This window comes from Pelecanus crispus, chromosome 1, assembly GCF_030463565.1.
Source record: "Pelecanus crispus isolate bPelCri1 chromosome 1, bPelCri1.pri, whole genome shotgun sequence".
Lineage (NCBI taxonomy): Eukaryota > Metazoa > Chordata > Aves > Pelecaniformes > Pelecanidae > Pelecanus > Pelecanus crispus.
Window position 1 is genome coordinate 199,725,027 of NC_134643.1, and position 14,122 is coordinate 199,739,148.

Here is a 14,122-nt window from a genome sequence, read left to right on the forward strand (position 1 = left end):
GCAAACTAGTTTATGCACAGCACAGATCACAATTATCAAGGGTGCTAAAATACAGACTAGGCACGCAATTTTAAGACCAGGCCCTGCTGTGCTGTGCCTGCCTTCACATGTGGGTCAAAGCATTTATTTAAAACCATGCTACATTCCATCCAAAAGAACCATTTAAAAAAAACCCTGCACATATTTGTGTTTCCCAGGTCATGAAAAGCTTAGCACACCAACAGTTCATCCTGCATGGTTAAAACGCTTTAACTGGGCCAAAATGGTATCGCATTTTTCCCATTGATTTCTGGTGCTGCCCAAGCCACATGCTGGGGACTTGGCTGGACAGAGGGAAGAAAAAACCCACCAAAGGAGGGGCCGCTACAGCAGCGACTGGCGACAGCGCCTACAATGGCGGGCAGACGGACCGACACAGCGCACGGCCCGGCCGCAGGAGGTCAAGGCGACGCCGGCTGCCAGGCGGGCGTTCCCGCCCGGCCCCCATCGCCCCGGCTCCGGTTTCCCGGGGCAGCGAGCGAGCCCCGGCGGCTGCGGAGACTGGGTTCGCCCGCCCCGAGGCGTGACCGGGCCGGGATCACCGCCGGGCCGGGATCACCGCCGGGCCGCGCCGCTCCGCCCCCCTCCCCTCCCTCAGGCCGCCGCCGGGCGCGCAGCGGCCGTTACCCCGCGCAACGGCCGCCGGCGGCGGGGCTGGGCGCCGGGCTGGGGTGGGCGGCGGCATGGGGGAAGGAGGCGGGCGGCGGGCGGCGGAGCCCGACCGCCTGGCGCTGGAGCTGGGGCGGGAGAGGCGGAAGAAGTGAGTGCCCGGAGTTGAAGTGAGGTGACGGGGCTGAGGCCGGGCACCGCAGCGGCCGGCCGCTCCGGGCAGCCGCGCCGAAGCACTGGCCGTGCGGGGGCTCCTGCCGCCTCCCTGCGGCAAAATGGCGGCTGTTGCCTTGGGCGGGCGCTCCGGCTGATGCGGTGGGTGGGGAGCGGCCTTGGGAGGCCGTGTGGCTGCCGGGAGGGCCCGGAGCTCGGCTCGGCTGTGCTGGGAACGCGGTTGGGACTGGTGAGACAGCGCGGGCACAGGGCATGGTGGGCAAGAGGAGCAGCTGGCCAAAGGGCTGGGGCTGGCACGAGGAGCCTGAAGAAGTAGGATAAATAATTTTAGCCAAAACCGAGGCTGGTGCTGAACAGGCATGGAAAATAGGACTGGGTGTCGTGGTTTAACTGCAGTAGGCAGCTAAACATTACGGAGCTGCTCACTCGCTCCCCTCCTAGTGGGATGGGGGAGAGAATCAGAAGGCAGAAAGGAATTGGAGTGAGAAAAGTTGTGGGTTGAGATAAAGACAGTTGAATAAGTTTAAGGAAAAAAAAGGAAACAGAAACAAACCCCCCAAAAAGCAAGTGATGCAAATAAAACCCCCATTTGCTCACCACCAGGCGACCAATGCCAATCCCCAAGCAATGGCAGCCCTGGCAAACTCCCCCCCCCCCGTTTTATTGCTGAAGATGGCATTACATGGTACGGGATATCCCTTTGGTCAGTTGGGGTCAGCTGCCCCGGCTGTGTCCCCTCCCAACTTCTTCTTGTTCCCAACCTGCTCGCTGGTGGGGTGGGGTGAGAAAGCAGAAAAGGCCTTGACTCTCTGTAAGCACTGCTCAGCAATAGCTAAAACATCAGTATGTTACCAACAGTGATTTCATCACAAATCCAGACATAACACCAAATAAGCTACTGTGAAGAAAATTAACTGTGTCCTAGCCAAAATCAGTACACTGGGATTGGAAGACACGATGGGGTAAGAACAGAAAAGACCTTGTGTGGGTGCATGTCTGTTTGGGGGAAGAAGAATCGAATGGACAACAAGGTGGTCTCTAAAGACACTTCTTTCCACAATGTTGAATAAAACTGGAAAGCTGGATTTCACTTTTCTCTACTTCCAGTAAATACCTGAAACCTACAGGGAAGGTATAGTATCTCTCTAGTGCAGTTCACGGAGAAGATGAGGACTTGTTCCTGCTACCAGTTAGTCCCCTTGCTTATGCAGCAAATGTTTCAGTGCTCTGATGATTGTTGATGCTAACAACACAGTGGTGGGATTCTAGGTTGTTTTTTTCCCAGTTTGCTTAGGAAGTTACACATTTTTTCCTGTGTTAAAGGACATGATTGCCTTTTGAATGTTAATAAATTAAAAGTTAGAAAAGCTCCTGTGCTGCCTTAAGTCAGACCGTTAATATTTACACTTACATACCATTTTCAAACATTCTGTTCCATACTGATTTTTCCTGTGGACAATGTTTCTCTCAGTGTCTAGGCTGCAGATTCTTTTCAAACTAGTCCTGCAATTGTGGACTTTATAATGTTTATTCACTAACAGGAAGGGAGAAGCCAATGTTAACCGAGTCAAAATGGTTAGGCAGCATCTGTGCTCAAAATGGCACAAAAAGGTTGGACATACTTGCACCAACGTGTAAGCAAATGTCCTTTTATTAAGTCTCCTGAATAGTAGTGTGTCAGTGATAATGTATCAGTTATCCTCTGCATGCACCAATTCTTTTACCTGACACACGATCCTGATATTATAGATGTTCAGCTAAAAAGCAGAATGGTATTGGCTTTGTTTCACTGCTCTGTTTTACTTTTTTTATTAATGAACACCTGGATTCTTTATGTACCTTAAGTTCTTGCTAATATCCCTGAGAATCCTCTGCAAGAGTGGGCCCAAAGCCCAGGACACATTGTGAAGTGCTGGGTTTTTTGCTGATGAAAGGAAAATATATATTTAATTAAAACCTTTATTTTGATGGCAAGATGGTAAAAGGCTTGCTGCTCCAGGTAGATTCTGCACCTGTTTCCTGTGTGTAGCTTGTGTGTGCAAATAGACAATACCATTATTGCCTATTTCATAGAAGTTGCTTATTCAACCTAACTGTTAATGACAATGACCAGCGTTGTTAGATGTCTACATCTAAACCAGTGACGTGTATAGTCAATGAATACAGGAAGGCTCTTTGAAGGTGTGATTCATCTGACTGACTTTGGCTGGCTGTTTTAGCATGAGATACCTCACACCCTAGGAGGTGCCTATTTCTCTCTAATGGGTATAAAGCAAGCTGAGGATGACTAGCTTGCAGATAGCTGTCTGCATTCCTTCACAGCCATCTCACCCTTGTCGTATTTTTACTGGCTTATTTGATTGTTGTGCCATTTAGGCATTTTGCTCACAGCCCACCTACCACTCTCATTTAACACTCGTGAAGAAGACATTTTTACTTCAAAGAGTAAATTGATTCATCCATGTCCGTAAGGGGTCTGTACCTGAAGTACCTGCTGCTTCTCAACGATTGTGGATATAATACTGTGAAATCTTTCAAAGGTTTTAATGAAAGTCAGCTTAAATATGACTCTGAATTACTGTAGTCAATATTCAGTACAGGTTTTGATTGGGAAATGTCATGGCAAATGTTTCTGAGAGAGAGAGAGAAGGCATGTAATACTGCAGTATACTTAATAGACAAAGAGGTCTTAAAGCCATGTATTTATGCATGTCAGCTACTTACTAATGTTAATGGAGTTGTGTGTTAATGCAGCTTGTGAGATTTCAGTTTCTGTGGCTTTCCTGGCAAGGAAAGCTGCAGTATTTTCCCAGCACACTGCTGACTGCAGGTGTCAGAAGTCTGTAGCTTTCAATACTGTATATGCTCGTCCCTGTGGTGCCTTTTGCACTGTGCAGTATTGTTTCTGCTTTGTTCATAGGTTCTGAAGGCATCTATGTATTTTGCCTTCTACAGGAATCAGTAAAGGTCTGCCATGTTACAGAGCTGATGCCCTAGAACTGATAATTTACCTTGAGCTGCTGCTGTAATGTTTCACTGGTTTCTCTCTCCACTATAGAAAATGGCTTCAGGCAGTCCTTTGCCTGATACGTGTACCAGATATCCAGACCTGGATAACAAAACATGCAGGAAAATGGCTTTCATCCTAAGTGGCTGTCACTTTCAAGTAAAATAACACCTGTAAACTGTCCTAAAAAGAAACACGGCAATTCTTTTCTTTTGTCATTTCAATCACAGCCTTCTTATCTGAACTGCACTTTTTTCTCCTTTTCTTCACAAGAGCTTTCTCGTTATGCTTAGTATGCAAGGATGTAGTTAAGTTCCCCTGATGACTTAAATGTGAGCTTCCACGATTTATGCGCTTTCTTCTGTGATGACTATATTTTCCATTGACATGGGAAAGATTCATAGGCCTTCAGTATGTCTAATTATGTTTAACACGTGAGGTTGCAGGTAGTCACACCACAGTCCCTCTAAGTACAGAGTCTCTGTTTGGGCAGGCAGCTGTGCACAGCTGCATTAAATTCACAGTAACAGATACATGGCATGACCATCACTTCCTCTCACAATTAGAAAAAGCTAAAGAAATGCAAAATACTCCCATGCATTAAAAAGCTAAAGTATTTACCAAGTTGGTCGAAGTGATTTATTTCTACATCCCTTCTCTGTCAGTGCAGGGACTGTAATTTACTGCATATACACTGACTAAAATAGAGCGATTCCACTCTGGCTACTTTCTGGGTGCTATTGGAGTATTAAATGTTTAATAATAACTAGATTTTTTAAAAAACTGGGTTTGATTGCCAAATGAAAGTAAGACTTTATGTCAGTGTAGCAATTACAGTCTGACACCTGACAATTTATCATTTCTGTACACATTTTCATCAGGACAAAATATAATTGGAAGTTGGCTGGCAGTTTTGTTAATGGTGCAGAATGGATAATAAAATCTAACATAAGAAATTATGTATATAGTCTTGCAATGGTAACAGAAATTAAAACCCGAAAATATTGGATTTAAAGAACTCATCCATCTAAGCACCTGGTTAGATTTATTTGAAAAGGAAAACAATTTCATTTTGATACAGCTCAGCTCTAGTTACAGCTTTGTCTGTGTCTAATTTGCAGTGTTATTTCCTTCCAAAAATCCCGTTTTAACACTCACTGTCGTCATAATTTCCTCTTTTCCAAGCACTGAGAGGCTGATAGAAATCTGCTTTACAGAAACCTTATCTATTTGTATTGGAATGATACCAGCAATGTAGTAAGATTTTGTCTTTCTGCTTCCTAGCCATCTGCCTCTTTCGTTTGGAGTGGGAACAAACCAGCAGCAGCAGTCAGATTTCCTTTGGTTTCCTGCATCTAAGCTTTTTGACTGATGTGTTTCAAGTCTGTCTTTTGCTGGGGCTTTCACCACACCCTTTTTGTCTCCAGAAAGCTACCAGTACTTTCATTATTTCTTTGCCTATGTCCCTGCTATCTAATTTAATGTTGGTAGGAACAAAAAGAGTACTGGAGAGCAAGGAGGGATTGGAAGACCCAGCTCTCCCCTACCATTCAAGATGCCTGTACTCCAGTGTGCATCTTGGACTGAAAACTTACTTGAATTACCTTACTCTTCTTTACATTTCATTGCTATTTCAGCTCTTCAGCCCTCCCCATTCCAGGCACACCGCTTCTGTTTCTTAAGATCAGTTGGTTTACTTTCAGTTGAAATCTGATGTTTCAAGTTATGGAAAAGAAATGTCACCAACTGAATGTGAGCATGAGGATTACAACAGGTGATACCATTAGTGGTCAGCTCTGTCATCAGAACTTTGATTTCTCATAGGCTAAGTAACTATTTCTTGAAGAACATTTCTCATTATGAATATGTGCAGAAAGAGAAGATCCATGTTGGCATGGAAGCCACCCCTTAAAAAAAAAAAACACCACCAAGAAATAGGACAGATAAGACAGCACAAGAATTTTCTCTCTTGCATGTTTTAATGAACTAGTCTAAGATTTAAAAGATATCTATCGTCATATTGGTATTGTAAAGGATTTTCCAAAGGGCCTTATTTGCAGAGTTCTGTTCTCAGTTCTTTTGAAATATCTCAATTTGGGCACTGAAAAATGGAGGCACCCAAGAACCATTGGTTGTTTTTTGAAATCTTGGCCTTCCAAACTTAACTTTAAAGGACAAAACCACAAACTGTTCTTGTGTTGTGTTGCGCTGTGTTTTTCTTGCAGCTGTGCTGGTGTGGGCTGACTTCCTGGGATCTCACAGGCAGGAGCATTTCTCCATAGATGTCTCCAAAAATAACCAGGCTGTTGGCATAAATATGGTCAATAATTTAGTTAGCATTAATTTCCTCATGGCGTGATTGAGATTATATGTTTCATTGTAGACCACTAAACTACCATCTTGCCACTTAAAAGGATGAGAGTCATTCAGCACGTTGTATGGTGCATGCAGGTGGGTTGTGCTCTCATCAGAGTAGTCCTCTGCTAGCTTCTGCTCCTGGTCGTACCTTCCAAGGCAGAAAGAGTCCAGTTTCCATGGGACTTGTCAGTTGTCTGGCTGCCTGACCAGTATACAGAAGTAATGAACGGGTAAAACTGTATTTTCCCACAAGATTAAGTTTACGGTACTGAAATAAATGGTGGCTTCGGCTCCTGTATTTTTTTGTGACACTCATCTTACTTTAATCACTGGCTTTCTTTTCTGATAGTCATAATACATGGTATGCTTTGATTGGTTTTGTTATGGGTACAATTTAGAAAATAACTATTAATCATTGAGTAGTCAGTTAAAATGAAGAATTAATTCAGAATTTCAGCTAGCACATCTCTCAAGCATATTCTTGTTTCAAAAAACATGTTCCTTGGGCATCTTCTTTTAGATAAAAAATTAAAGCCAGTGTCTTCCCTACATTTGTTTAATTCTGATGATCTGCTAGGCAGTTATTAAATTTTAGGAAATGTTGGTCTTGTTTTTTTATGGAAGTAATTTTATTCACAAAGTAGGAATGCTTCTGTTGTTTTTAAGGCACAGTAGTATCCACAGAGAAAAATACATAAAAAGCCATGGGCAAGATGACATAATTACATAGGAAAGACCAATAGATGCTTAATCGGAAAGTATTTTCTATTTATTCTTTTTAATAGTAAGATTAATGCAATAGCCAATTATTGACTTCTCTAAATACCACAGGCAAATGCTTGAAATCTCAATATTTGAACTGGGAAACACAGTAACAGAACTGGAAAAAAGACTTAGCAGTGTTGAAGATGAAGGTAAGTGAATTGCAACAGAGTCTTGCTAATTGATTAGGAAACACAGGAAATTAATCCGTTTGGGTAGGCCCTACAGAGATACAAATTTTTATTTAGAAATTTAAGTCTTCCCTTTTCAAAAATGACTATTATAGGTGTGATGTTGCAAATGTGAAATTAAGGAATACTACATGCTGCATGTTAGCTTTAATTATTAATGAAACTGTGAATAACATGAATTCGTAGAGCTGGTTAATATTCTGGCCACAGTAAGCCCAGTGAAAATTCCTTTGATTTATATTTTCAAGCTCTTTTGTATGCAAATGTCCTCATTATGAGGATTACTAACTGGAGACTTTCTCAGTGTCCAGAAAAAAGTGGGAACAGTTTGAAAAAATGCTAGCTTTTACTTGAAATGGCACAAAATATTCTGGGAAACAGAATAACCCTGTATTTCTTTTTAAGGTAATGAATGGAAAACCAGATATGAGACACAAGTAGAATTGAACAAACAGCTGGAAAGGCAAATTAACTTTCTTCAAGAGAAGATGGAGCTTATTCGTGGCAATCCAACAGGTAGAAATGGGTATTCATAACTGTTTTTCAATAGAATTAGTGATTATATGTTGAAATTACATCAATGGGCCAAATTTTCTTCTTATTTGTAGATAAATTGTCCATTGTTCGCACCTTTGATCAAATGCCTCTGGTGAGTACTATGGCATTTAGTTGGTTAACAAAAAATCACTGTAATTGAAGAACTTGTATAATCTTTGTTTTTTCATGACAGAAAATATCACCAGTCTGGTCTATAAACCAAAACAATCAGTCCTGCTTACTTTTTTATTGTTTCAGATATGCAGTTGCTTATAAATTTGTAAAGTATAGAGTAAAATCATGAAGTAGGTGGTACATAAGACCTGAATGTTGGGAGGAATCATGTAGTGAAATTTTTGACTGAGTGAAGGTTGTGTGATTGGACCTGCAGTAAGGCATATGAGATGGAGTAGCTGGACAAGTTCCATGAATAAATGGAAAAATGTTAAACCTTGATCACAAAATCATGGAATCTTTAGGTTGGAAGGGCCCCCTTTGAGATCTTCTAGTCCACCCCTCCTACTCAAGCAAGGCCAGCTACAGCAGGTTGCCCAGCATTGTGCCCAGCTGGGTTTTTAATATTTCTGTAGATGGAGACTCCATGACTTCTCCGGGCAATATGTTCCAGTGTTTGACCACTCTCACAGTAAGAAAAGTGCTTTCTTCTGTTCAGATGAAATTTCATGTGTTTCAGTTTGTGCCCATTCCCTCTCATCCTGTCACTGGGCACCACTAAGAGCCTGGCTCCCCCTTCTTCATTCCTTTCCATCACGTATTTATACACATTGCTGAGATCCCCCTGGGCTTTCTCTTCTGTGAGCTGAATTGTCCTAGCTCTCTCAGCCTCTCCTCATCTGCCAGATGCTCCAGTCCCTTAATCATCTTCATAGCCCTGTGCTGAGCTTGGTTCAGGAACTCCATACCTTTCTTTTGCTGGGGAGCCCAGAACTGGACCCAGCACTCTGGGTATGTCTCACCAGTGCTAAAGAGAAGGGACAGATCACCTCCCTCAATCTGCTGGCAACATTCTTCCTAATGGAGCCCAGCTGGCCATTGGTCACCTTTGCAGCAAGAGTGCATTGCTGGCTTGTGGTCACCTTGTCCACCAGGACCCCAAGGTCATCCTCTGCCAGGCTGCTTCCCAGCCAGTGAGCCCCTAGCATATGCTGGTGCCTGGGGTTATTTCTCCCCGGGGACAGGACTTTGCATTTCCCCCTGTTGAAATGAACTTCATGTGATTCCTCTCTGCCTATTTCTCTAGCCTGTTGAGGCCCCTCTGAATGACAACACAGTCCTCTGGTGTTATCAGTCACCGCTCCCAGTTTTGTATCAACTATGATAACATAGATGAATAGTTGCAGTAACATTTGGCATAATACAGTTACAGGAAATTTCCTCATTGTACAGTAAATACACCTTTTTTTCAACACCAAAGGAAGTGTCTGTTTTAATTTTTAAAATTTTATTTCTTAATATGCTCATATTTCATGACCTGTATTTCAACAAAGCATAAACCATTTTTCTGTGATCTTGAGGAGAAAAATGGCAAGAAAAACCCAGCAAATATTTTGGCTGTTTAGTCTTCTAAAGTAGTAAATGAAGTGAAAACAATTTTAGATTGAGGATTGCTTTGTCCTTAGTCTGTCATCTGCTAAAATCTTTTACTTTGAGACCTTTTCTGCTTCTTACCCACTTTTAGAAATAAGGAAGGCAGATAAAGATGTGATAATGCCTTGTAACATAAGCAGGAATAATGAACATTATGAGGCAGGGCTATGACGATTTTTATTCCAGTTGCTTATGCTTACAGATTGTTTCCATCTTACTTTTTTGTCCTTCAGATTCTGAAGATTAGCAGGAGTTTACTGAGCCTAGAGGAGGCTGCATGCCATATTAGTGGGAATTATTATCTGTTGTAAGTAGGGTGTGAATAATTAACTGCTCTTTCTGATCCGATCCATGGCTTTCAGATAGTAAACATTCTTGCCAGTTTTAGTACTGTCCTAGAGACCATGGTGCTTTCTAGGTTGGCAGGATTTTTTTTTTTTAAAGGTAATTAAAAAGAAAACAAAATCTTTCCCATCCCACTTTCCTGTTCCACAGAGTTGATTTGAAAATACAACTGGGATTATATTTGAAGAAAAGTCTTGAAGCCAGAACATTGATCTAGAAAATTTACAGTAGAGTTTGCTTCAGACAATGTTACTTCTGTCAGCCTGTAAAGCGTAGACTGGCATGGATGCTTACAGTATTAGAAGTGCTTATTTCCATCCAATTGCTACTACTCTCTTAACAAATCCAATTACACCTTGCCAAGTGCTCAAAGAGTCATTACCGGTGAGATAATCTCCTTTACCAGCAGCTGGGCTGCACCAGTCCAGTATGTTTCTAATCCCTACTAAATACTGCCTTGCCTCCTTGCCTATGAGCTATGGTTCTGAGAGGTTTGATTATAGTTACCACAAAGGAAAGAATGGCACCACAACTGAAAGATTCATACTGCTAGAAGGAGTCTAGAAGACAGTTTGAAGAGTCCTAGACTTACTCAGTGATGCCTAGGGAAGTCTGGAGCCCATGTGCCATGCCGTAGGTTTTTCTTCTGCAGTTTTAAGTCCTTCCTTCCGCCTTCCAGCTTAGAGTGAATACATTCTTCTGTTCGCTAGCCAGAGGGGAAAAAAGTGCTTAGGGATTGAGTGAAATGTTTCATTTTTCCTTGTTTTGATTTTTGGGAGATGGCAAGAGGGGAAGAAAATAGATGTATTTTGCGGGCTTTGCTGTCTTTTTTTCACCGAAGCTATCAGTAAAGTCAGTGTGTATTTACAGATGGTCTTGGAGAATGCAGAGCTGCTTTTTTTTCTTTTAAATTTTAGGAGATAAAATGTTGGTTAAAAAAAATACAGATCATTTTGTGGTGTTTAAGCATATAGGTTTATCCAAATCCTTTTTTATTTTTTTGAGAGTTGTTCAGGGGAGTAGGGGGGAATATTTAGCTTCTCCACAGATGAGAATAAAGAGCAGATGTGGTGAGTGGGTGTAGAAAAACAGAGAGCTTTGCAGCCAGTCATCAATCTACATTTGCTCAAAGTAAAAATGCTGAGAGTGGGTACGTATAAAATCGTGTGTGTGTGTTAAATCAAAAGTACACTATGATATTCAGCTTTCAGCAGTTGCATATGAAGCCCTGTGGAAATATAGCGAAGTGATTCTTCCAGCAAGATGATACAATTTCTAGAATATGGCAACAGTAGACAGTAGATTTTGTTTTGAGCAACATATTTAGAAAATTAAATAGTATTTGCAAGTCTTTCTAACCTATGTTCCCAAGGAAGTTAGAATTATGCAGTTAGAGTTATTAGAAGGACCTCTAATAATTCTTAACTTCCTACACAATTTCAGCTGTATTTAACAGAGGAGATATCTTGAAGAAACTAGAGATTTATCTCACTCAGCTAGTCATTTAAGGTCCTACTGTAGTCAATAAGAAGGAGAAAAACATGGCCGTAGAGTAATTCATCCCATTTAGAGGTAGTAGCATAAAATATTTTCTCGATATCAAGCACTACAGGGAAAATAAAAAAAGATTAGTCATCAGGGACCCTGGCAGTCAGCAAGCTATAAAAACCTGAATGAAAGAGAAGAATACAAATGCAGATTCTGGAGCAACGAACAAGGAAGCACAGAGGATTTTCTGTGTTGATAAACTGCAATAATTGTCGCAGATGGCTTGCACTATTTTTGCTTTAGGATTAGAATCATACTGATGAATGATTCCTTGCTATTAAAAACACTTAAATATGCAGTTATCATTCTGAAGTCCTTATACTGACTTGAGATAATTCTTTTTTTGTTTCAGAAAAATCATGTAGGTGTCACATGACAGTAAATGCAGAACTGATACCTTGAGCACACAAATTTTTACAGCCAGGGTTTGGAAAATCATTTGTGTGTACTGAGGGCAGATTAAAAATAACCTAAACAGTGACAAGCACAAGGGAGTTCCAACAGCGAAAACTGTTTAGTCAGTAATTTCCTTTATGTCCCAATGAATAATAAAAATGTCATACAGTACTTCAGAAATAATTACAGAAGGAATGCCTTCTCTCTAAAGTATAACATGATGTGAATTTTACTTGCCTCTTGTAAACATGCTGCATTCATTTGTTTGCGTTTTTTCATTAAATGAGTTTTGGTGAAATACATGCTCTCTGCTAAGCATAATTTCCAATACAAGCAGAAAGAAAAGTATTCCTTTTTCTCTCACCATTTGCAAGAAAGAATCCCTAGATAGTGGCTTTAGTATGCAAATACTGAAAAGCATACTGCAAAATCAGTTCAGAAGAGCACACTCCTGATAGCATTGCCTTAGCAACGCTCTAGTTAAGATTAGCCAAGGAACCAAGGTTTCTGTGATAAATCACGATTTTCAGGAATGTCCAGCACCATAGCTGAGAAAATTCTGACATTAAGGGCCGGATACTTGCTTTGCAAAGCTGCCTTTCTGAGAGCACAGTGACCACAGAACTGAGACCCTCACACAACCACCTCAGGGTTTTTGCTGTCAGTTTTAAACTGTAAGCAGAACATGTGGCAGCGTCAGTCTGGAGAAGGCGTTGGCAACATGACAGCAGGGGAATCTTGGGTTTGTGAAAACATGCAACGAAGACTTTGTATTTCAGCAGGTGTTGATAACTGTCTACAGAGAACATCAGCACTTTATAAGGCATAGGAAATGTCGACAATTCTCCTAGCAAGTCAATGTTAAATCAACCTTGTTGCTCTTGCTGGATTAAGTCACCAGTATCTCTATGGGAAGAAGAAATCTAGTATCCTATCTTCTCGTGAAACTTGGAAATATTTTGGAGAAAGTTCTGTAGTCTGGTCTGACTGCCCTAAGCTGTATCCTGCCTCCTCATAGACTTCCCCTTCCTACTCCCTTCATCTGACCTCAGACAAGTATTTTGGAAGCCTCCAAGAGACCCTTTTGATTTGCATTTTTCCCTTTCCTTGTGATGTCGGCATTACTTGTTCCTCCTGGTGGCCTTGCACAAACCAGCAGACTATTTTACTCAAATCACTTTGTGGTATTACACTTTGTATTTCAAAGAAAACAATCAGGGAAAAATCTTGCAGTCAAGTGACATTATTAGCTGACTGGTCTCAAGAATTCCTTAGCAATTGACTGGGACCCTGGGATATCTTCCAGAGAAAATATATAATGAAGCAATCGCCAGCCTTTTTCAGGCCTACCAGGAGAGATACTAAGTGAAAGGTTTCAGAGTCAGCAACAACTTGTTCTGTCACTTCCAACCACAGCAATGGAGATCTCTGTTTTAACTCCCTCCTCCCCAAGAGAGCGGATAACCTCTATGAGCAGCGCTGTGGAGACCATTGACATAAGGATTTAGGGTAGCAGTGTCCCACACCTATTACACTGAAGGAGCCTGAACTTTCCAACAAGTCTCCAGGCTGATTTCTTTACCCTGGCCATTGCCAATGTCTGGTGTGAACAGGACACACTGCATTCACGTAGTTCAAGTCTCGGTCTGGCTTCGAATATAAAGATGATGGTAACCACAAGGGGGCACTTGGCATTTAGACAAGTACAGGGAGCCTTTCTTCACCTATACTGAAGCCCTTACAGGATCTAGTGTATATATATCGAGTGCATATTATATGTAGAAATACGCTATGCTAAATAAATTTTATGTATCATTTTTTCAGTAATATATGACTAGTGAGTTTATTGATACCAACATAAAATCAAATTGCATTACACTAAAACTAAAGATGTCGTATTGCTTTTTGCTCTTGATGAGTTTAAAATGATATGTTAAAAGATTCAGCTAAATCAGCTGATGAACATCAGCTCCTAGTGTTGGAGGGAAGGGAGTTTATTTTCTAAACAAAACTTCATTTGATTTAAAATGTCAAGTAGAATGGATTGCAAAGGCTTCTTGTGTTGTTTTTTTTTATACACGACTGACAGATGTATTGCTTCTGTTCTAACTCATGGAGAAAGTTAAAGAGGATTAGAACTGAAGCAAATTGCCATAAGGATCAATAGTCTGCATGAGACTATGAAAGCAAGTTTGAGCCTCTTGATGATGTCATGTATTTGTCACCTTGTCTGTTGTGAAATAATTGATAGAAATTGTCACCTCTGTTGCCACTGGTAGCAGGGCAAGGAAAAAATCCAGAATGAGAGCAACTTATGTGGGTGGCCTTAAAATTCAGCTGCAGTATCATTCTGTATAATTTCATTTTCTGGCAAGTGTTAAGCCAAATATGTAACTTCAGTCGAATGAAAAGGAAATTGTGTGGAAAAAAAGAAGAACTGGAAAATTGGTGTTCCCTTTGTGAAACTCTGGGCTTTGGTCACTGCTGGACACAAGACTTAATGTATCGTTGCTCTGAGACTGAATCTTGCTAAGCCCTGCAAAATTCC

The 14,122-nt window shown here is 41.3% G+C and overlaps 1 protein-coding gene across 1 annotated transcript in view; it reads left to right on the top strand.

Annotated features, from left to right (window-relative positions):
- Window positions 1-722: 722 nt before the first annotated feature.
- Window positions 723-14,122, top strand: part of CCDC169 (coiled-coil domain containing 169) — a 29,452-nt gene continuing 16,052 nt past the window's right edge. Inside the window, exons 1-4 of the mRNA XM_075727891.1 lie at window positions 723-799; window positions 7,019-7,101; window positions 7,546-7,656; window positions 7,749-7,789. Of these exons, the coding sequence (XP_075584006.1) occupies window positions 723-799; window positions 7,019-7,101; window positions 7,546-7,656; window positions 7,749-7,789 (312 nt within the window). The remainder of the gene's footprint in view (window positions 800-7,018; window positions 7,102-7,545; window positions 7,657-7,748; window positions 7,790-14,122) is intronic.